Genomic DNA, 23,400 nt, shown 5'->3' with positions numbered 1-23,400 from the left:
CTGCAGTCCGTGTGGTGAAGGTACTCCCACAGTGCTGTTAGGGAGGGAGTTCCAGGATTTTGACCCTGCGACGATGAAGGATCGGCAATATATGTCCAGGTTGAGATGGTATGTGACTTGGAGGGGAACTTGGAGGTGGTGGTGTTCCCATGCGCCTGCTGCCCTTGTCCTTCTAGGTGGTAGAGGTCGCAGGTTCGGGAGGTACTTGGCGAGAAGCCTTGGCGAGTTGCTGCAGTGCATCTTGTAGATTATAACATTTAAAATACAATTTTTACACAAATGCGTATTTTTCTCTGTTACCCACTGGTCTTTAGTAACATTTATTCACCCAGTTAATACCCAGAACACTTTCATTTCATTGCTAGATATCGATGAATGCCAGGATGCGGCGAGCTGCATCAATGGGCAGTGTATTAACACCGAGGGCTCGTACAACTGTTACTGCACACTCCCAATGGTCCTGGACTCTTCAGGGAAACGCTGCACTCAGCCTCTAGACGCTGGTGGTATGTTCCCCGCTGCAGGACTGAACTGTTATTTTATAAATGTTGCCACGTATATGGCGTGAGGCTTAAAAAAAAAAATACACTGTAGCTTTTGCAGACACCTTTATAGCACTTGGGGGTTGAATTCCCTGGGGGTTTTCCGGATCATCCACTGTAACGTCAGCTTAAGGTCCACGGGAATCCCGGAGAAATGGCGTAAACTGTGTTTGTTTCCGGGTTTCTCCAGAGTTTCTGTGGATCTACCGCTGAGGTTTTGACAGAGGAGTAGGAGAACTCCCATGGAATTCCAACCCTTGGTGTATATATGTCCTTATTCTTGGAATTGCATTAAGGTACTGAGAAAGGAACATTCCTTTTGTAGCTCTGACTGTATCTTTGGAGACAGGAGACTTCCTCAAATCCAACTCTCTGTCCTGCTCAGTACAGGCAGTAAAGAGTCGCGTGTAGTCCTGTGGTTGCCATGGTCATTTTTTATTCCAAATGTGGGTAGGTGCAGCTTGAGGGGCTTCCTCCCTCCCAGGTTGAAGTTCTAGAAGAACTTCTAGAAGCTTCTGACACACGTGATGCCCTTTTATCCTGCTGGCCCACTAGTTCCTCCCCTCACTAGTATACTCGAGCAGTAGTTAGCTGGGACAGCACCCTGGCAATTGTTCACGTGTAATCATGATAAATGTCCGCGCTGTGCGTATCATGTCCAGTGCGGGTCCCTGAAATGATCCCAAATGCTTGGCAAGGTATATTGCAAAAGTGTTATTCAAACTTCTTAAATTGCTCAATAATGCTTTAGTACTGCAGAAACACTCAATGTACAAGGAAATTCTGTCTAATATACAAGAAAACTATCAGTAAACACAATGAACTCAATTCATTGGCAGCATCAAACTTGGTCCTAGAGTGACCCACAATACTGACGATACGAAGGCTTAGTATATTAGAAAATTCAGGGCTAATCACCTTGACTGGAACAAATAATGGCCTCACGTTGGTGCTTTTAGTCCATATCAGGTTAATGTTTCTACATCCATTTTATGATTTTTGATGGTCAACGTAAATATTAGCAATGCTCAAAAAATAGCTCAAGTTATATATTATGTAGAAGAATTTCCTGTTTGGCAACAATTAAACTGACAACATCCTCTACTCTCTCTCTCTCTAAATATATATTATATATATATGTTAATAAACTCATCAGGTTTTTGCATCCTATAAACTCTCTGGTCCCTGGCGTTGCACCTGTGTGAAGATACAAAACAGTGAAAGTGAAATGTCTACCAACTAATTTTACCACAGCAAAGAACGGCGCTGTAACTATTACAGACAGAAAGGAATGGAAACAGCAAAAGAATGACCCCCAAATGGCTTGCTGCTTAAAGCTAATCAATTAAAGGGAATTGGATAAATACTTGAAAAGGAAACATTATGGGGAAAGAGCAGGGGAGTGGAACTAATTGGATAGCTCTTTCAAAGAGCCGGCACGATGGGCCGAATGGCCTCCTTCTGTTGTTATATGATTCCATGATTCTATAAAGACAAGGCGGGACGTTTCCCTGGGTCTGTACCCAGATGAGCCGGATTGCCTGGGTGAAGTGGATAGAAGATAATCGGTTAGGTCAGGGCGCACACTCGTAAAGCATCCTGCCCGATTTTCCTTGCTTTACAGTCATGTGCTCTGACTCACCCGATTTCCTGATACTCGCTGACCCAGGAAAATCTGCCCTGAATTCCTCTTGCAAAGGTCAATGTCTAGAAGTATAATGCCCATTATTATATTTGAAATGACTCGTCTAAAGATGCTCTCATTTGGAACTGAAACCCCTAATTTAAGCATTTCCGAAGTACATTGGAGCCAGCACAGAGTTTTCATTTTGTTTTCACCCACTTGCACTTTACTGCTACCCACGGGTCCCAGTGTAGCGTTCGTTTCTGCTGTTGGATACCCAATGTTTCCTTTCATTCCCAGATATCGATGAATGTCAGGATCCATCAAACTGCATCAATGGCCAATGCATTAACACTGACGGCTCGTACAACTGTTTCTGCACATACCCAATGATCCTGGACTCTTCGGGGAAACGCTGCATCGCGCCTCCACACACTGTCGGTACGTCCCAGCAGCAGGAACAACCCGTGCACGTGTCATTGTTGCAAAGACGCACATTCATTTTATATTGCAAATTGTGTCGGGCTATTTTTTGAAAGGCTTAAATCACGTTGGCTTCAGCCTGTTTAAAACCTACCTCTTTGACCAAGCTGACCTCATATCTCTTTCTGTGGCTTGAGGTCAAATTTCTGTCTGATAACACCCCTGTGAAGAAGCGCCTTGGGACGTTTTCTCCCGTTAAAGCTGCTGTATAAATGCAAGTTGTTGTTGATGTTGTGGGGGGCTGAAAAGAGAGTTGCATTTATACAGTGGCCATTATGATATCAGGAAATACTTCTTTACGCAAAGGGTAGTGGAAATCTGGAACTCTCTCCACACCCCCTCCCCCTCCCAAAGCTGTTGAGGTTGGGGGTCAATTGAAAATTTCAAAACTGGGATTGGTAGATTTTAGTTAGGCAAGGGTATTAAGGGTTACGGAACCAAGGCGGGTAACTGCGTTGTTACAGATCAGCCATAATCTTATTGAATGGCAGAACAGGCTCATTGGGCTAAATGGCCTTTTCATGTTCCTATTCCGATGATTGTGGTGGAGTACACCAATTCATCATTCAGAATTTGCAGTGCGGTTTTAGTTAATTGGATTCGTTGGTATTTATTTCTGTCCTCCACGATGAAACATTTACTGTTGTGTTAAACCAAATGGGAATACTAGCAAAGGTACCTCTAACACCTGGATTGCTATTTCCCCCCACTGCACTAAAGCAGTGTAAAAAAACAACCAAAGCCGACAAGCTCTCCCTGGCTCGGTGGACTCCACTCCAGATACTTGCCTCCTCTTTTTGGGATTGAGTCTTCTTGGGTTAGAAGGGCTGCCGCCGTTCCTTGTTGTTCCCTGGTGTCTGCGTGCTCCCTCCTGCTCCTCCTGCAGAGACTTAACACTCAGATGTGAGATACACCGATATCTGACTGTGTTGTGTAAACCTGCTTCCCCGACTGCTGTGGGGGGGGGGGGTCAGGCACTGCTGAGGTACGTTCATCCGAAGTTTGGTAAGACGTGGAAAAGCAGCAGCTGTACAAACACCCATTGCCCTGCTGTCCGAGGCTTCTTGCTTTAAAGTCCTATTTATTTTTTGGACTCGTTTCACTGGTTTATCGGTGGATTGCCACCCACACAGAGGAAAATATTTTGTTTTTTCATAGTTTGAGAGACCATTGAATGATCGCTCCTGTGGAGGCTGGAGGCAGTTAAAACACACACACAACCCCACTTGGGGTTTTTTCCCACCAACTGTGTTTACTGTTTCAGTGCCTTGTGGGTTGCTTCCAACATTTTGACTGCATACCTTCCCAGTTAACCATCAAGAGAATGCAAGCGGATTCCACCCTATGACGTTTAAGACGATTAAAGGAGTTGCTGGGATAGATAGAGAGAAACACTTTCCCCTGGTGGGGGAGTCCAATACAAGAGGGGGGGCATAACCTTAAATTTAGAGCTCGGCCGTTCAGAGTGATGCCAAGAAGCACTTCTTCACACAAAGGGGAGCGGAAATCTGGAACTCAAAAAGCTGTCGAGGCTGGGGGTCAATTGAAAATTGCAAAAACTGAGATTGGTAGATTTATGTTCGGCAAGGGTATTAAGGGTTAAGGAACAGAGGACGGGTAGATGGGGTTGAGGTACAGATCAGCCAATTGAATGGTGGAACAAGCAAAAAGGGGTTGACTGACCTCCTCCTGTTCCTATGTTCCTGGAAACAAGGATTACAGATACCCATGTGTGTGTATTCACAGAGCAATGCAAATGCAAGGTCACCCTCAGAGGGTGATGCTGAAGCTTTATTTTTTTTAACTCTCTCCCTCTTTCCCTATCTTTGCTGTTTTAGACCAAACCAATGAAGCCGATGTTTGCTGGCAGGCCGTGAACAGTCAGTTTGTGTGTGGCTCGCCTTTGGTGGGACGAAGGACTACTTACACGGAGTGCTGCTGTATGTACGGCGAAGCGTGGGGCATGGACTGTGCCCTTTGCCCCCTTCGAAACACAGGTGAGGTACACTAGCCCGGCCATCTATACTTAATGCTATTCTGAGGACTGAGCGTAAAGTGTGGGGGCGCGAATGATCAGTGGTGTATAGTAAGAACATATTTCCCAGTAACTTGAGTGCAGGTTGCTTAGCAACCCTGAAGTAGTGACGTGAGAGTTGGAGCTGTGTTTTTTTTAAAGGCTTGATGAGTTCCATGCAATTGAGACGGCACAATCAAAATCATGTGGTTTATTTTTCAAATTTATTGCAAACTTGCTTTAAAGTTATCTGGAAACACTGCAGCTGAACCCATAGCAGTGATATATGCACTCATAAGCTGTGAAATTTGTCTTTTCTGACCATAGCAAAGAATGTGAAAGGTAAGCAGAAATCCAGTGGGGGACAAAAGGACGTCAGTCAGTTCTTTTGCATCTCACATCAGACGTGGCTGGGTGTCAGCTCTTGCAGCCACGGCTGGCACATAGATTGACTCGAAACAGAAGTTTGGGATCCAGTTTTGAGGTTCCAGTGATAATTGGAAGCTGCTTGAACTTCATTCTCATGACCTCCTTTAGATCACGATTTATAATCATCCGGGGACTCATTAGTCACTCCACTTCAGAGTAACCGTTATTCTTTATTTAGTCACTCTGGGATACGCTGTGACAATCTGCAATATTATGAGCAAATGTCTACTCGTTTCTTGTTTCTCTTAACTCTGCCTCGACCGTACAAGAGCACTGTCAGCTGCAACAGGGTGACACTTTACCACTCTGAGTGAGATTGGAAATTTATTGACAGTTTCGGATTTGAGACTTGCCCAAACTGATTTCACATAGCACTTTACAGCCAGCCAACGGAAGACACTCTGGCCTAGGCTTTCCGGCCCCATCGCGCCAGTTCTCCGGCAGATCCAGGGAAACAGGACAAGGAATGTCCTCAGAGACACACTCTGCTGCATCTCTGCTGTCTTTCCCCTTTTCTGAAGGACAGTCCCTGTGATACAAACTCCTTCCCCTCCACCCCCGCCCCCTGCCTTGATGTGAGCGGACGTCCGCAAACGGATGTAAGAAATTGAGGGGACTCTAGGGGCAGCAGTGTGTTTACTCCGAATTATGACATGACACAATGTCATGCATAGTTGGGTGCTTAGGTTGCTCACCCGAGACCCAGGCTGCAGTATAAAAGCAGTTACACACAAGCATGTCCTGGTAAGTATTTTCTGTACATTTATTCACAGTAACATTGTGTTCACTGTCTAATTTTAAAATGGCACTTTTAAAGCATTCAAGTAGTAGCTTTCCCTGGGAGACTTTGCGCACACAGACATGTGCTGGGAGCAGTTCTTGATGCTGGCAGTGTCTTCCTGATAATTGGATAATAATGCGACATGTGTGAATTTATTTAGCATTATATCCATCAACGCGCACTGCTGCTGAATTGACCCAGACATGAAACCAGATCCGCAGGTCTGGTCCCTTTATTCCAGCACTAAACTGAAGTGCAGGAATTTGCTGAGTTTAGGTCGCTTATTATAAAATGGACGGGCACGGATGCCAGGTTTGCTACTGCCACCTACTGACAGAGTGAACGGGGGGGAAAAAGACTTGCATTTCTATAGCGCCTTTCGCGACCTCAGGACATCCCAAATTGCTTTACAACCAATGAAGTACTTTTTCAAGTGCAGTCACTGCTGTAATGTGGGAAACGTGGCAGCCAATTTGCACACAGCAAGCTCCCACAAACAGCAATGTGATAATGACCAGATAACCTGTTTTTTTAGTGATGTTGATTGAGGGATAAATATTGGTCAGGACACCGGGGACAACTCCCCTGCTCTTCTTCAAAATAGTGCCACGTGATCTTTTACGTCCACCTGGAAGAGCAGACGGGGCCTCGGTTTAACGTCTCATCTGAAAGACATAGGGGGAGAAATTGGGTGAGTAGCGCCACCTGTTAGCGCCTAAAGAGGCAGTCGCGCCACTGGCTGCGTCTCCCGCGATATTCAGTAGGGGCGCTAATGGTGGCGTTAGGCATTTGCGCTGCGCCGCCACCGATGACGTCATCGGTGTGCGCAGCGCCCCATTTGTGCCCCGTTCGCAATATTTGGTTCGCTACCCACGCCCGGTTCACGGGGCCTTACTGTGCCCGCAGCGGCGCAAGTTAAGGTGGAGGTGCGGGGTGGCCGCTTTTTCGGCGGCCACCTGCCAGCACCTCCGTCCCCGGCCTCCTAACCCCCCCCCCCGCGGCTTTGCCGGCTGTTTCCCGAGAGCCCGGCACTTCTCCTTGGTGCCGGCCTCATTTGCCGGCACTCGCGAGCGGGGATCGCGCTGTTGCAGGCACCTCCCCCTTAACAGTGGGAGGAAGGCCTGCAGTACCGCAGTGTGCCGTGCCGCAGCATGTGGCGCTGCGGCACGTTGCGCTGCGATAATCAGTTTCAGCGCCCTAAGAGGGACGCGGAGCGCCTCGAGCCTCGCCCCGTGTCCCTCGAGGGGCACTGAAACTGAATTTCTGGCGATCGGTATCACTCCGATCGCTGCGCTAAATCCTGCGCTCAGGCGACTTTTGCGCCACTTTGGCGCCCCAACCCAATTTCTAGGCCATAACCTCTAACAGTGCAGCACTCCCTCAGCACTGCCTAGATTTTTGGTGCTCAAGTCTCTGAAGTGGGATTTGAATCCACAACCTTCATGACCTAGAGAGGCAAGAGTGCTACCCACTGAGCCACAGATGATACTGTGAACAAAGCAACATATAAGATCATCAGGATTAAATTTGGTATCACCGAGAAATCCAATACTATATTAGTATGAACAAATTGTAGAATTTCTAAAATCACACACCAAAATCCTGACCCTTTGCGACAGAACAACAGTGACTACACTTCAAATGTTAATTAATTTGTTGTGAAGTGTTTTAGGATGTCTCAATCAGGCATTATACAAATGCAAGTCTTTTTTCCCTGCCGAACCATAACTGAAAAGTCTTAATGCAGTCGGGATTCTTGGGTTACTTGCAGCTGTCCACCTGCTATGTTGGCACTGCTCCCGTGTGACCACATACAGCAGGATATCTGGCAGTAACAACAGGTTTTTAAGCATTTAACCTTTGTACTACATAATAGACACATAGGAATATAAGGACCATCAGCTGGTCCCAAAGCAGAAAATACCATACGCCATTCTCGCCCCTCAATCTGCTACTCAGCTACCTCTTGAACTTGCTAACACACGATAGTAGCAGATAGACTAAAACATTCTCCATAATATTTTCTAACATTCTTGGAGGCACTTGTCCCCATATTGAATGTGCCTTCTTGAGACCTTCACTCATGCTCTAGAGCCTTGCAGTGCTGGGTTGCAGGAGGAGGTAAAGAGAGGCATTCTCGGTAGCGGGACTAATTATAAAGTTAGCATAACAACAACTTGTATTTATATAGCGCCTTTAACGTAGTAAAACATCCCAAGGCGTTTCACAGGAGTATTTTAAGACTAAAAATTTGACACCGATCCACATAAAGATAAATTAGGGCAGGTGACCAAAAGCTTGGTCAAAGGGGTAGGCTTTAAGGAGCGTCTTAAAGGAGGAAAGAGAGGCGGAGAGGTTTAGGCAGGGAATTCCAGAGCTTAGGGCCTAGGCAGCAGAAGCCACGGCCACCAAAGGTTGAGCGATTATAATCAGGGATGCTCAAGAGGGCAGAATTAGAGGGGGGAGAAATTGGGTGAGTAGCTCCACCTGTTAGCGCCTAAAGAGGCAGTCAGTGGCTGTAGCGCCACTGGCTGCGCCTCCCGCGATATTCAGCAGGGGCGCTAATGGTGGCGTTAGACATTTGCGCTGCGCCGCCACCGATGACGTCATCGGTGTGCGCAGCGCCCCGTTCGCGATATTTGGTAGCGAACGCCGCAGTTGCGCCGTTCGCTACCCGCGCCCGGTTCACGGGGCCTTACTGTGCCGGCAGAGGCGCAAGTTAAGGTGGAGGTGCGGGGCAGCCGCTTTTTCGGCAGCCGCCTGCCAGCACCTCCGTCCCCGGCCTCCTGGTCCCCCCCCCCCCCCCCCCGCGGCATTGCCGGCTGTTTCCCGAGAGCCCGGCACTTCTCCTTGGTGCCGGGCTCTTTTGCCGGCACTCGCGATCAGGGCTCGCGCTGTTGCAGGCACCTCCCCCTTAACAGTGGAAGGAAGGCCTGCAGTACCGCAGTGTGCCGTGCCGCAGCGTTGCGAAATTCACTTTCAGCGCCCTAAGAGGGACGCGGAGCACCTCGAGCCGCGCCCCGTCTCCCTCTAGGGGCACTTCAACTGAATTTACGGCGATCGCTAATGTGGCGATCGCAGCGCAAATTCCAGTGCCCAGGCGAACTTTGCGCCGCTTGGGCGCCTCAGGCCAATTTCTAGGCCGAGGAGTGCAGATATCTCGGGGTGTTGTGGGGCTGGAGGAGGTTACAGAGATAGGGAGGGGCGAGGCCATGGAGGGATTTGAAAACAAGGATGAGAATTTTGAAATTGAGGCGCTGCTTAACCGGGAGCCAATATAGGTCAGCGAGCACAGGGGTGATGGGTGAACGGGACTTGGTGCGAGTTAGGACACAGGCAGCTGAGTTTTGGATGACCTCAAGTTTACGTAGGGTGAAATGTGGGAGGCCAGCTAGGAGTGTGTTACTTTTTTTTTTAAATACACAATTAAATCACTTTCTAAAACAAACTGCTCATAAAAAGAAAGACTAAATATTTAGTGTGCAAACTGAATTAAAAATTAAACATTAGAACTAACAGCATTGCTATAGGAAAAATGATGTGGGGGTAATTTTGACTTTGTGCGATATGGGTGATAGCAAATCGGCAGCCCGTTTTACATCTCTCCTGATATTTTATTTCCATTGACTTCAATCAGGAGAAACGTGAAACAGATGTGCTGATTCACTATCAACCGTTTTACACTGTCGCATAAAGGCACGATTACCCACTGTACGTTCCTGCTGTTCTAAGATCACAAGAGAGGTATTAAGGACAGAGATCATTCAGCCTAGCTTAATTCATCCATTCAGAAAGACCCTGTACTACCCCCAGTCACTGCATTCAAGTGTTTTTTAGATACAGTAATCCCTCCCCAACCGCGGGGGATACGTCCCTGAAAACCCCCGTGGTTAGTAAAACCGCGGTTGGCAAATACAGTATAAATGTTCAAATAACACAATAAAAAAGAATATAAAAGCAATAAAATCATGTTATTTACCTTAATCCTAAATTAAAAACCGCGTATACGCAAAATTCACTGCCGCGGTTGGCAAAAGTTGTCGCAGAGAGGAAACTGTGTATACTTGAAATCCGCGTATGGCAAAACCACGGTTGGGGCGGGATTCCTGTATTCCAAGGTTTTTCCTTTCACTGTCTTACCTGGAAGTTCATTCAATTCCATCTTGTTGTCTGAACCTGCTGACATCAGTCCTAAATTTCACCGTTGCAAGCCTGTGAGTGTACAATTCTGACATTGAGATAAGGAGGTCAGTTTTAGTCATTTAAACGCTGACGCATTGTTTGGGTCTCCTATGATCCAAACTGTCGAAAGAAAGAACGAACTTGCATTGATATAGCGCCTTTCACATTCTCAGGACATCCCAGGGTTATCAGCACTACTACGCAATTACTTTTGAAGTGCAGGCAAACGCGCAGCCATTTTACACATGTCCTGTAAACAGTGAGATTAGTGCCAAATAGTCTGTTTTTGGTGGTGTTGGTTAAGGAATAAATGTTGGCCAGGACACTGGGAAACCTCCCCCGCTCTTCTTTGACTCGTGCTATGAGATTCTTTTACAGCCACCAAAACAGGCAGACAGGGCCTCGGTTTAACATATTAAATGATATCTCCAACAAGTGTCATCCAAGATTATGTGCTCAAATCAGAGAATGGAGCTTTTTATTCAACTTGTTATTGGAATGTAGGTGATACAGGCTGGGCAGCATTTATAGCCCATTCCTAGTTGCCCTGTGGACATTAAGGGGGAGAAATTTGGTACCTTAGCGCCTCCCGATAGCGCCTCCGGGGGGCGGTAACGGGGCGCTACTGGCTTTGCAACCTGGAGCGCAAACACCGAATTTTGCAAAAGCTGGGAATCATTAACGCCTGGCACTAAGTTCCCCAGCTTTCCAAAGTTAGCGCCCCAAATGGGGCGATGCTGAATTTCTCCTAAGAGTCAACTACAAAGTGTAGGACTGGAGTCACATGTAGACTAGATCAAGAAAGGGCACATTCCCGTTCCTGAAGGATATTAGTGAACAAATAGATTATTGTTCCTGGTGCCAGTTTACAAATGACCACATATATTGAATTGGATTTACAAACCTTGCTGTGGTGAGATTTGAACTCAGAATCTCTGGGTTGCTAGCCCAGTTACCACAACCACTGAGCCTACCATATACAAAGCCGCAACATGACTCAGGACAAGAACATGACCAACTGAGCCAGGCTAATACTTGAATTGCTAAATGTACAAGTGTTCCTACCAAAAAAACAGAAAACGCTGGAAACACACAACAAATTCAGTTAATATGACGGTTTGGATCGTGGGAGACCAGCATCCATGAGGCAGTTCCCCATATTTTCAGTTAAATCTATCTCTCTTATCCATACACAGACTGATGGAAAATTGAGTCTATAATTCTGCTGCCATATTTTAGCAGTGTAAATGTGGCGATAGAGCACATGGATACTGCATTCTCGCAATCCGAGCTAAACAAACTTCAGTGTCAAAGTATCTTTAGGGTTCCTTAAGATCAACAAGAGGTGGGTGGGTTGGGGGGGGTGGTGGGGGCGGGGGGAAAGGTTCATGATCGAATAATTATGTATGTGCGTACACCAACATGTGTGCACATATGTTCTAATAAAAGAAAATACAGACTAATATTTAGGGTAGAGTCCCTTCGCTACATGGTTCTGAAATACAGTACATGGAGCGACACCCAAGCTCATGCCACCAGTTCCCAAAGTGCACATCTTAGCAAGCGGGCTACAGGCTGAATGTAAAACTGTCAGCACGCACGAAGACCAACAGCCCAGAAGCCCTGCCAAAAGCTCGTCTTCCTTTATGTTCGGCATGCAGGCCAGCTGTGCGAGACCTGTGCTGCAGGAACCAGCGATGCTTACACGGACCTCCTGTGGCATATAGGCAGCTAACGTTGACCTAACGATGTCAGAAACACGAGTTGGGCTGATGGACCCCACTGTGCATTTCCCGTGTTTTCTGTTCTTATCTCACATTTTCGGCACCTGCAGTGTTTTCTTTCACCTCAGCGTCCTGCAGTGACCACGAGTTTTCAAACTCCAAACACGATGAGGCAGCTTCTCGTCCTCCCTGCCTGGGCGGTGAGCACCTCCCGGGCGCAGAGAAGAAAACCTGCCGGGGGAGAACTTCACGTTCCTAACAGGACCTGCCTGATTTTCCTTCCACTGAAACCAATAAATTTCCATTAACTTCAACGGAAGGTAATATCAGACGGAGTGTAAACCGGCCGCCCAATTCGATCCCGTCATTCTCCCGCCGGGCATGTTAATGTTAAAATTGTCCCTCGGTCTGTGGAAGGAATGGGTTTGTTGAGCCAAACTGCCTTTCCTGCTTTTCAATGCAAAGTCTGGGTGCCTCTTCATGGAGAAGGTCACCCGGCCCAGCCTCTCATGTACCGCCTTTCGGATGGGACGAGGCCCCGTCTGCTCTCTCATGTGGAGGTAAAAGATCCCTTGGTACTATTTTGAAGAAGAGCAGGGGAGTTATCCCCGGTGTCCTGGCCAATAGTTAGCCCTCAATCAACATAACAAAAACAGATTCTCTGGTCATTATCACATTGCTGTTTGTGGGAGCTTGCTGTGCGCAAATTGGCTGCCGCGTTTCCCACATTACAACAGTGACTCCACTTCAAATAGTACTTCATTGGCTGTAAAACACTTTGAGACATCCGGTGGTCGTGAAAGGCGCTATATAAATGCAAGTCTTTCTTCTTTCTCTAACTCGCCAAGGCTTCTTCGGCAGCACCTCCCAAACTCACGACCTCTTCCACCTAGAAGGACAAGGGCAGCAGGCGCATGGGAACACCACCACCTCCAAGTTCCCCTCCAAGTCACACACCATCTTGACTTGGAATTATATTGCCGATCCTTCATCGTCGCTGGGTCAAAATCCTGGAACTCCCTCCCCAACAGCACTGTGGGAGTACCTTCACCACACGGACTGCAGCAGTTCAAGAAGACAACTCACCACCACCTTCTCAAGGGCAATTAGGGATGGGCAATAATTGCTGGCATTGCCAGCGACACCCACATCCCAGGAACAAATTTTTAAAAATTACACATCTGTATGGAGGAGACCTGTGAACAGCTGTCCAGTCCATCCTGTTGACTGGGGATAGCGTGATGTGCAGAGGGAACTCAGAAGGGGGAAAGAAGAGAATTGGCGAAGAAAAACTATATAATTGTGGGGCGAAAAAAGTATGAATGTATTTTAGACCAAAAAAAAGTGGTATAAAACATTTTAGTGTTCAAGAAAATAGTGCCCTTCATTCATAGGAACAGGAGTAGGTCATTCAGCCCCTTGAACCTGTTCCATGACATTCAGTTAAATCATGGCTGATCTGCATCTTAACTCCATTCACTGTGTATACTTTCTTCTCACGACTTTCGTTACTTTTCAGATGGTTTGCACCAAGCTCTCCGCGGGCTTTCGTCCTTTGCGATGCCCTACTTTCTAGTTAGCTCTGCTTGTAACCTTTTTTAACTTTGTTTTTAGAAAGCCTAAGTATTGTCACAAGCTCTCAAACAATCCAAATGTAGCTGTCAGATTGAGTGTGTGGAGACGAGCCGCTTCATCTGTTATTTATATGACCGCATCCTCTGCGTTCGCCCAACAACATTCTCAGTGATACTTACTCTCCCAAGGGCATGGTAACATTTCTGGCACATTACTAAAATGATGACTAGATAAAAATGATAAATGTTGTCAAAAACTGTTGTAATACAGAATGAATGTGCTCTGCCTCGCTTTAATTAGCGTTGTAGCCTTACAGATCATACACAGTAGATCACCCTGTCTATGGGGGCGTTCGAATGGAGCCTTTTATGCAAGTTCGCTATCAGGGACAGAGCTGTACAAAGTCTGTGCTTTACCAGAGGCTGTGGTTTATCACTGGATGCTAATAAAATGGTCTCTGGGGTTAGATAATGTAAACTGTGTTCAGGCACTGCAAGGTGCAAGATGATAGAATCATAGACTAGTACAGCACAGAATGAGACGATTTGGCCCATCGAGTCTGCGCCGGCTTTTTCGAAGAGCAATCCAGTTAGTTCCACTCCCCCATTCTTCCCCATATCCCTGCAAATGTTTCCCCTGCGAGTTAAAATAAATGAAATTAGTAAGTGAGTTTGGAAGGCAGAGGAAACAAAGGCTAGGAAATAGACAACAAAGGAGTTTGGTCGTGCTTAATGGTATATACCTCAACGCAAGGAATTTAGTGAATAAGGCAGATGAGCTGAGGGCACAGATAGACACGTGGGAGTATATTATAGCTATTACTGAAACATGGCTGAAAGAAGAGCAGGAATGGCAGCTCAACATTCCTGGTTACAGGGTTTTCAGACGCAATAGAGGGGGATAAAAAAGGAGGGGGTCACAATATTGGTTCAAGAAACAATTACAGCTGTGAGGAGGGATGATATGTTAGAAGGATCATCAAATGAGGCCATATGGGTTGAACTAAAGAATGAAAAAGGGGCGATCACACTGCTGGGAGTGTACTATAGACCTCCGAACAGTCAGAGGGAGAGAGGGAGATAGAAGAGCAAATATGTAGGCACATTTCTGAGAAGTGCAAGAACAATAGGGCAGTAATAGTAGGGGATTTCAACTACCCTAACATTAACTGGGATAGAATCAGTGCAAAAGGTATAAAAGGTGCAGAATTCTTAAAATGCATTCAGGAGAACTTTTTTAGCCCAACAAGAGAGGGGACAGTTCTGGACTTAGTTTCAGGGAATGAAGCTGGGCAGATGGAAGGGGTATCAGTGGGCGAGCATTTTGGTGGTAGTGATCATAATTCAGTTAGATTTAGCGCAGTTATGGAAAACGACAAAGATAGATCAAGAGTAAAAGTTCTCAATTGGGGAAAGGCCAATTTTACTAAGCTGAGATGTGATTTAGCAAAGGTGGACTGGAAACAGCTACTTGAAGGTAAATCAAAGTCAGAGCAGTGGGAGGCATTCAAGGAGGAGATAGTGAGGGTTCAGAGCAAATATGTTCCCACAAAGAAAAAGGGCGGGACTCCCAAATCTAGATCCCCTGGATGTCAAGGGGCATACAGGGTAGGATAAAGCAAAAAAGGGAAGCTTATGTCAGATACCGAGAGCTAAGTACTGTAGAAAGCCTAGAGGAGTATAGAAAGTGTTGGGGTGAAATTAAAAAGGAAATTAGGAAAGCAAAAAGAGGGCATGAAAGAATATTGGCAAGTAAAATCAAGGAAAACCCAAAGATGTTTTATAAATACATAAAGAGCAAGAGGATAACTAAAGAAAGAGTAGGGCCTATTAGAGACCAAGAAGGAAGCTTGTGTATGGAGGCGGAAGACGTGGGTATGGTTCTTAATGAATACTTTGCGTCTGTCTTCATGAGAGAGGGATGATACAGACATTGTAGTTGAGGAGGAGTGTGGAATATTAAATGAGATAAACATAGTGAGAGAGGAAGTATTAAGGAGTTTAGCATCATTGAAAGTCAATAAATCGCCAGGCCCAGATGAAATGTATCTCAGGCTGTTAAGAGAAGCAAGGGAGGAAATAGCGGAGGCTCTGACCATCATTATTCAATCCTCTCTGGCTACAGGTGTGGTACTGGAGGGCTGCTAATGTTGTTCCACTGTTTAAAAAGGGAGAAAGGGATAGACCGAGTAATTATAGGCCCATCAACCTAACCTTGGTGGTGGGCAAATTGTTGGAAAAAATTCTGAGGGAGAGTATTAATCATCATTTAGAAATGCACGGATTAATTAAGGACAGTCAGCATGGATTTGTTAAGGGAAGGTCGTGTTTTTTGAGGTGACAAGGAGGGTTGATGAGGGTAGTGCGTTTGATGTAGTCTACATGGATTTTAGCAAGGCTTTTGACATGGTCCCGAATGGCAGACTGGTCAGAAAAGTAAAAGCCCATGGGATCCAGGGCAAAGTGGCAAGTTGGATCCAAAATTGGCTCAGTGGCAGAAGCAAAGGGTAATGGTCGACGGATGTTTTTGTGACTGGGGAGCTGTTTCCAATGGGGTTCCGCAGGGCTCAGTACTAGGTCCCTTGCTCTTTGTGGTATACATCAATGGTTTAGACTTCAATGTAGGGGGCGTGATTAAGAAGTTTGCAGATGATACAGAAATTGGCCGTGTGGTTGATAGTGAGGAAGAAAGCTGTTGACTGCAGGAAGATATTAATGGACAAGTCAGGTGGGCAGAACAGGGGCAAATGGAATCCAATCCAGAGAAGTGTGAGGTAATGCACTTGGGGAGGGTGAACAAGGCAAGGGAATACACAATAAATGGTAGGATACTGAGAAGTGTAAAGGAACAGAGGGACCTTGGAGTACATGTTTTTTTTACTTCCTTTATGGGATGTGGGCGTCGATGGCAAGGCCAGCATTTATTGCCCATCCCTAATTGCTCTTGAGAAGGTGGTGGTGAGCCACCTTCTTGAACCGCTGCAGTCCGTGTGGTGAAGGTACTCCCACAGTGCTGTTATGTAGGGAGTTCCAGGATTCTGACCCCGTGACGATGAAGGATCGGCGATATGCTTCTAAGTCAGGATGGTGTGTGACTTGGAGGGGAACTTGGAGGTGTTTGTGTTCCCATGTGCCTGCTGTCCTTGTCCTTCTAGGTGGTAGAGGTCGCGGGTTTGGGAGGTGCTGCCGAAGAAGCCTTGGCGAGTTGCTGCAGTGCATCTTGTAGATGGTACACACTGCAGCCACAGTATGCCGGTGGTGGAGGGAGTGAATGTTTAAGGTGGAGGGTGGGGTGCCAATCAAGCGGGCTGCTTTGTCCTGGATGGTGTCGAGCTTCTTGAGTGTTGTTGGAGCTGCACTCATCCAGGCAAGTGGAGAGTATTCCATCACACTCCTTACTTGTGCTTTGTAGATGGTAGAAAGGCTTTGGGGAGTCAGGAGGTGAGACACTCACCACAGAATACCCAGCCTCTGACCTGCTCTTGTAGCCACAGTATTTATGTGGCTGGTCCAGTTAAGTTTCTGGTCAATGGTGACCCCCCAGGATGTTGATGGTGGGGGCTTCGGCAATGGTAATGCCATTGACTGTCAAGTGGAGGTGGTTAGACTCTAGCTTGTTGGAGGTAGTCATTGCCTGGCACTTCTGTGGCACGAACGTTACCTGCCACTTATCAGCCATGTTTTGACCAAGGCTGTAATGAGGTCTGGAGCTGAGTGGTCCTGGTGGAACCCAAACTGGGCATCAGTGAGCAGGTTATTGGTGAGTAAGTGTTGTTTGATACCACTGTCGACGACACCTTCCATCACTTTGCTGATGATTGAGAGTAGAACAGCTTGGCTAGAGGCGCGGCTAGTTCTGGAGCACAAGTCTTCAGCACGATAGCCAGGATGCTGTCGGGGCCCATAGCCTTTGCTGTATCCAGTGCGCTCAGCCGTTTCTTGATATCACGTGGAGTGAATCGAATTGGCTGAAGACTGGCTTCTGTGATGGTGAGGACCTCAGGAGGAGGCCGATATGGATCATCCACTCGGCACTTCTGGCTGAAGATGGTTGCAAATGCTTCAGCCTTGTCTTTTGCACTCACGTGCTGGGCTCCACCATCATTGAGGATGGGGATATTCATGGAGCCTCCTCCTCCATTAGTTGTTTAATGGTCCACCACCATTCACGACTGGATGTGACAGGACTGCAGAGCTTTGATCTGATCCATTGATTGTGGGATCGCTTAGCCCTGTCTATAGCATGCTGCTTCCGCTTTTTAGCATGCATGTCCACAGATCCCTGAAGGTAGCAGGACAGTTAGATAATGTGGTTAAGAAGGCATACGGGATACTTTCCTTTATTAGCCAAGTCATAGAATATAAGAGCATAGAGGTTATGCTTGAACTGTATAAAACACTAGTTAGGCCACAGCTAGAGCACTAGGCTAAGTTCTGGTCACCACATTACGTGAAAGATGTGATTGCACTGGAGAGGGTACAGAGGAGATTTACGAGGATGTTGCCAGGACTGGAAAATTTTAGCTATGAGGAAAGATTGGATAGGTTGTTTTCTTTGGAACAGAAGAGGCAGAGGGGAGACTTGATTGAGGTGAATAAAATTATGAGGGGCCTAGATAGAATGGATAGGAAGGACCTATTTCCCCTAGCAGAGAGGTCAATAACCAGGGGGCATAGATTTAAAGTAATTGGCAGAAGGATTAAACATAAGAACATAAGAAATAGGAGCAGGAGTAGGCCAGTCGGCCCCTCGAGCCTGCTCCACCATTCAATAAGATCATGGCTAATCTGATCCTAACCTCAAATCTTCTATCACTCTGCATCCCACCCGAACCCATGTGATCTCCCGGGAGAGGCGAAAAACCAGATAAAAAACCCAATTAGAGGGGAGTTGAAGAGAACTTTTTTCACCCAGAGGGTGGTGGGGTCTGGAACTCACTGCCTGAAAGGGAGGTAGAGGCAGAAACCCTCATCACATTTAAAAAATACTTGGATATGCACTTGAAGTGTCGGAACCTACAAGGCTATGTGGACCAAGAGCTGGAAAGTGGGATTAGGCTGGATAGCTCTTTTTCTGCTCACACAGACACGATGGGTCAAATGGCTTCCTTCTGTGCCGTAAACTTTGATGATTCTATGATAAGTATTTATCCAATTCCCTTTTGAAAGCTACTATTGAATCTGTTTCCACCACCCTATCAGGCAGTGCGTTCCAAACCCTAACCACTCGTTGCGTAAAAATGTTTTTCCTCATGTCGCCTCTGGTTCTTTTGCCAATCCCCTTAAAGCTGTGTCCTCTGATTATCGACCCTTCCGCCATTGGAAACATTCGTTAAGAGATGAAATGCACCAAGTAATTGGTCATCTTAGCAGACTGGGATCCAACCAATTGCCTAATACTGAGAGTGACGCAGCGCTGACTGTGAAATTCTGACTGTCCTGTGTGGCGCCAGGTAAAATTGCACAGTTCAAGTAGGAAAGTAACCATGGAAGCCAAACCAAACGCTTCCCAGTAAAGGCTGTGGATCAACCAAAAACAATGTCACCTAAAGTTTTAAGTAATTGATGGAGAAGTGAAAGGAAGGAACCCGCCAGAGAGGACAACTGGATGCCGAGACTGCGTTGTGTTGTGGTTTGGCCGGCGTGTCTCTATAGAAAATGTAAGTCTGCCAAAACAACTACTGGACTGATCATTTTAAGAAAGGAACCCAGCAGCAGCCAGACATAAAAGCATAATCCTCAGGAATTCAGCTTGAGATGTAATACTGAAACCCTGCAGAGTAGGAAGGTCCCCCCGCCACAATTTGATCTCACGTCTCTTGTTAGCTGATCTTAGCCTGAGGCAGCAGCAAGGGCAATATTACAAAGTTACAAAGTATTTACAGCACAGCAACAGGCCATTCGGCCCAACAGGTCCACGTTGGTGTTGATGCTCCACACGAGCCTCTTCCACCCCTACTTTATCTCACCCCATCAACATATCTGCCTACTCCTTCCCCCTCATGTGCTTCCCTTAAATGCATCGATGCTATTCACCTCAACTACTCCTTGTGGTGGCGAGTTCCACATTCTAACCACTCTCTGGATAAAGAAATTTCTCCTGAATTCCCTATTGGATTTATTAGTGACTATCTTATATTTATGGCCCCTAGTTCTGGTCTCGCCTGCAAGTGGAAACATCTTCTCTACATCTACCCAATCAAACTCTTTCGTAATCTTAAAGGAATCCATCAGGTCACCCCTTAGTCTTCTCTTTTCTAGAGAAAAGAGCCCCAGCCTGTTGAATACAGAAGTAAAGAAGTCTTACTCCAATTATATAGGGCCTTGTGAGACCACACCTGGAGAACTGTGTACAATTTTGGTCTCCTTATCTAAGGAAGGATATACTTGCCATAGAGGGAGTACAACGTAGGTTCACAAGATTGATTCCTGGGATGGCGGGACTGTCGATTGAGTAAACTAGGCCTGTATTCTCTTGAATTCAGAAGAATGAGAGGGGATCTCATTGAAGCATATAAAATTATTACAGGGCTTGATAGGATGGATGCTGGGAGAATGTTTCCCTTGGCTGGGGAGTCTAGAACCAGGGGCCACAGCCTCAGGATAAAGGGTAGGCCATTCAGGACTGAGATGAGAAGAAATTTCTTCACACAGAGGGTGGTGAATCTTTGGAATTCTCTACCGCAGAGGGCTGTGGAGGCTCAGTCATTGGGTATATTCAAAACAGAAGTCGATAGATTTCTGACGAGTAAGGGCATCAAGGGACATGGCGATAGGGCCGGTGAATGGAGTTGAGGCAGAAGATCAGCCATGATCTCATTGAATGGCGGAGCAGGCTTGAAGGGCCGAATGGCCTACTCCTGCTCCTATTTCTTATGTTCTTAATCTTTCCTGATTAGTTCTGGTATCATTTTAGGAAGGAGAAAAACCACTGAGGCTTCCTGTTCCAGATCATAATCCAGCGACTGCATGGTGGAAGGTGCATGTGGGTAGCTAGTTGGGTGAGGTTAAAATCAGACCGGGCTGTGGTACCCTCCCCTCAGTCAGCTTGTCCACCAACACCCACTGACTGCACTTTGAGTCACCAGCTTCAGGAATGGAGGAAGAAAGGAGATTGAGGGGGGTGGGGGGAGGGGAAACATAATCTCTAAATGACTACTGTACATACATGCATATAATGACTAGAAAAGTATCTTCTGTTTTGGGGCTAAAAATAGGGGCTGGGGGCTGCCTTATACACAGGACATGTCCATCATGGATTTTTCTCCTAGCAAAACTATTTTGCCAGAGTTGATGCATCGAGCAGTTTCATTCCTATCGGCTGCAATTCCGCTCATCCAGCGCTGAGATATTTGAATAGCACCGTCCCCTCACAACATCAACCCAGGATCTCTCTGGCAGCAGGATAGGTGCAGGAAGAGGGAATTTAAGTTCAGCAGTGGGAGCCAGTATTGTGGTTGGGAAGGAGAATTGTGCTGGTTGAATTGGGAAAAAGTGAGAGAGAAAGTGTATTTGTGGATGCTGGCTGATGTGAAGATGAGAATTTTGGTGAATGGAAGTGGTTTTTTTTTGGCCCTCATCTTGTACGAGAGTGTTGCATTTTTACAGGCATTTTGGGTGTTATCTGATACAAATATCACCCTATGCACTATTGTAGTCGGTGAGCTACATGAAAGGACATGAGATTAACTGCCTTAAGTCAATCAATGTATTGAATAGTGCAGAAGTGTCCAAATGTTTTCTCTTTGTAACCACTTGGGCCTCTGGAGACCTCTGGAGAGGTGTGATCGGCAGGGAGTGGGGAGGTAGGGAAAGCCAACTCCAACGGTACCCTCCTCCTGTCGAAATGCTTAGAATATGGCCTCGTCATAACCAACACCTTGTTCCGTCAGAGAGACCAGTACAAGGCTTCATGGCAGCACCCTCGCTCCAAGCACTGGCATCTGCTGGACTACGTCATTGTCCGAGTGAGGGACCGCAAGGACGTCTGCGTCACCCGCGCCATGACAGGAGCTGATGACTGCTGGACAGACCACTGCCTAATCCGCTCTGTCATCTCCATCAATGTAGCCCCAAAACAGCGGCGACAACAGAAACAATGCCGCAGGAAAATTAACGCTGGAGCACTCAAAGACCCCGCTAAGAAAGCCCTATTCAGCCTGCGCCTCACAAACAACCTGACGACTCCCAGTGATGCAGAGACACAGAGTTCCCACAGCGTCTGGTCTGCACTCAAGGCCTCCATAATCAACACCTGTGAAGAGACGCTCAGTCACTCGACCAGGAAACACCAAGACTGGTTCGACAAGAACGACCAGGAGATCCAGGAGCTAATAAGCCGCAAGCGCAAGGCATTCCTGATCTGGAAACAGCAACAGAACTCGAGAGCAAGAAAGCAGCTCTATAGACGCCTGAAGGCTGAGGTCCAACAAAAAACTCGCGACCTAAAGAACAGATGGTGGGTGGAGAAAGCGCAGGAGATCCAGCAGCTAGCCGACAACCACGACGTGCGTGGATTCTTTAGCGCAGTCAAGACCATCTACGGCCCAAGCACCCAAGGCCCTTCCCCACTGCGGGCCAAGAACGGAGAGGTACTCATCAAGGACAGGGAAGCAGTCAGTGCCCGCTGGAAGGAGCACTTCGAAGATCTCCTCAACCGAGACCCTCTCTTCGATGTGAGTGTCCTCAACTCCATCCCACAGCATGCTACCCGCCACCATCTCAGCACAACTCCAGCCCGGCATGAGGTTGAAAAGGCCATCTGACAACTGAAGAACAACAAGGCCTCAGGAGCAGATGTAATCCCCGCCGAGGCACTAAAGCATGGCGGAGAAGCACTACTGGCGTGAATTCATGAACTAATTTCTCTTATCTGGAAGGAGGAGAGCATGCCTGGGGATCTCAGAGACGCTGTAATTGTGACCATCTTCAAGAAAGGTGACAAGTCCGATTGCGGTAATTACAGAGGAGTTTCCCTGCTATCTGCCACAGGGAAAGTCATCGCAAGAATCCTCCTCAATCGCCTTCTCCCAGTGGCCGAAGAGCTCCTCCCAGAGTCGCAATGCGGATTCCGCCCACTAAGGGGCACAATGGACATGATCTTCACCGCACGTCAATTACAAGAGAAATGCAGGGAACAGCACCAACCACTGTACATGGCCTTCTTTGATCTCACAAAGGCCTTCGACACTGTCAACCGTGAGGGATTATGGAGTGTCCTCCTCAAATTCGGCTGCCCTCAAAAGTTTGTCACTATCCTCCGCCTGCTTCACGACGACATGCAATCCTGACCAACGGTTCCACCACAGACCCAATTCACGTACGAACCGGGGTCAAGCAAGGCTGTGTCATCGCACCAACGCTCTTCTCAATCTTCCTTGCTGCAATGCTCCATCTCACCCTCAGTAAGCTCCCCACTGGAGTGGAGCTAATTTACAGAACAAACGGGAAACTGTTCAACCTCCGTCGCCTCCAGTCCAGATCCAAGGTCGTCCCATCCTCTGTCGTCGAATTACAGTATGCAGACGATGCTTGCGTCTGCGCTCACTTGGAGGTCAAACTCCAAACCATCGTAAACACCTTCACTGAAGCATACGAGAGCATGGGCCTTACACTAAACATCAGTAAGACAAAGGTCCTCTACCAACCTGCCCCTGCCACACAGTGCTGCCCCCCCCCCCCCCCCCCGATTATCAAAATCCACGACAAGGCCTTGGACAACGTGGACCACTTTCCATACCTCGGGAGCCTACTGTCAACAAGGGCAGACGTCGACGACGAAGTCCAACACCGCCTTCAGTGTGCCAGTGCAGCCTTCGGTCGCCTGAGGAAGAGAGTGTTTGAAGACCAGGACCTCAAACCCGGCACTAAGCTCATGGTCTACAGGGTAGCAGTGATACTTGCCCTGCTGTATGCCTCAGAGACATGGACCATGTACAGCAGGCACCTCAAAGCACTGGAGAGGTACCACCAACGCTGCCTCTGCAAGATCCTGCAAATCCATTGGCAGGATAGGCGCACCAACGTCAGTGTTCTTGCTCAGGCCAA

At 47.2% G+C, this 23,400-nt stretch overlaps 1 protein-coding gene across 1 annotated transcript in view; it reads left to right on the top strand.

Moving 5' to 3' along the window:
• The window catches only part of ltbp1 (latent transforming growth factor beta binding protein 1), a 580,062-nt gene that overhangs the window by 526,620 nt on the left and 30,042 nt on the right, over positions 1–23,400 (top strand). Inside the window, 3 exon segments of the mRNA XM_085980097.1 lie at positions 366–506; positions 2,467–2,607; positions 4,488–4,646. Coding sequence (XP_085836223.1) covers positions 366–506; positions 2,467–2,607; positions 4,488–4,646 — 441 coding nt within the window.

The sequence above is a fragment of the Somniosus microcephalus genome, chromosome 3, assembly GCF_052327205.1.
Source record: "Somniosus microcephalus isolate GS21.2 chromosome 3, FLI_Smic_1.0, whole genome shotgun sequence".
In the NCBI taxonomy this organism is placed as follows: Eukaryota; Metazoa; Chordata; class Chondrichthyes; order Squaliformes; family Somniosidae; genus Somniosus; species Somniosus microcephalus.
The sequence above is the reverse complement of the archived record's forward strand: the minus strand, read 5'-3'. Positions and strand labels throughout refer to the sequence as shown.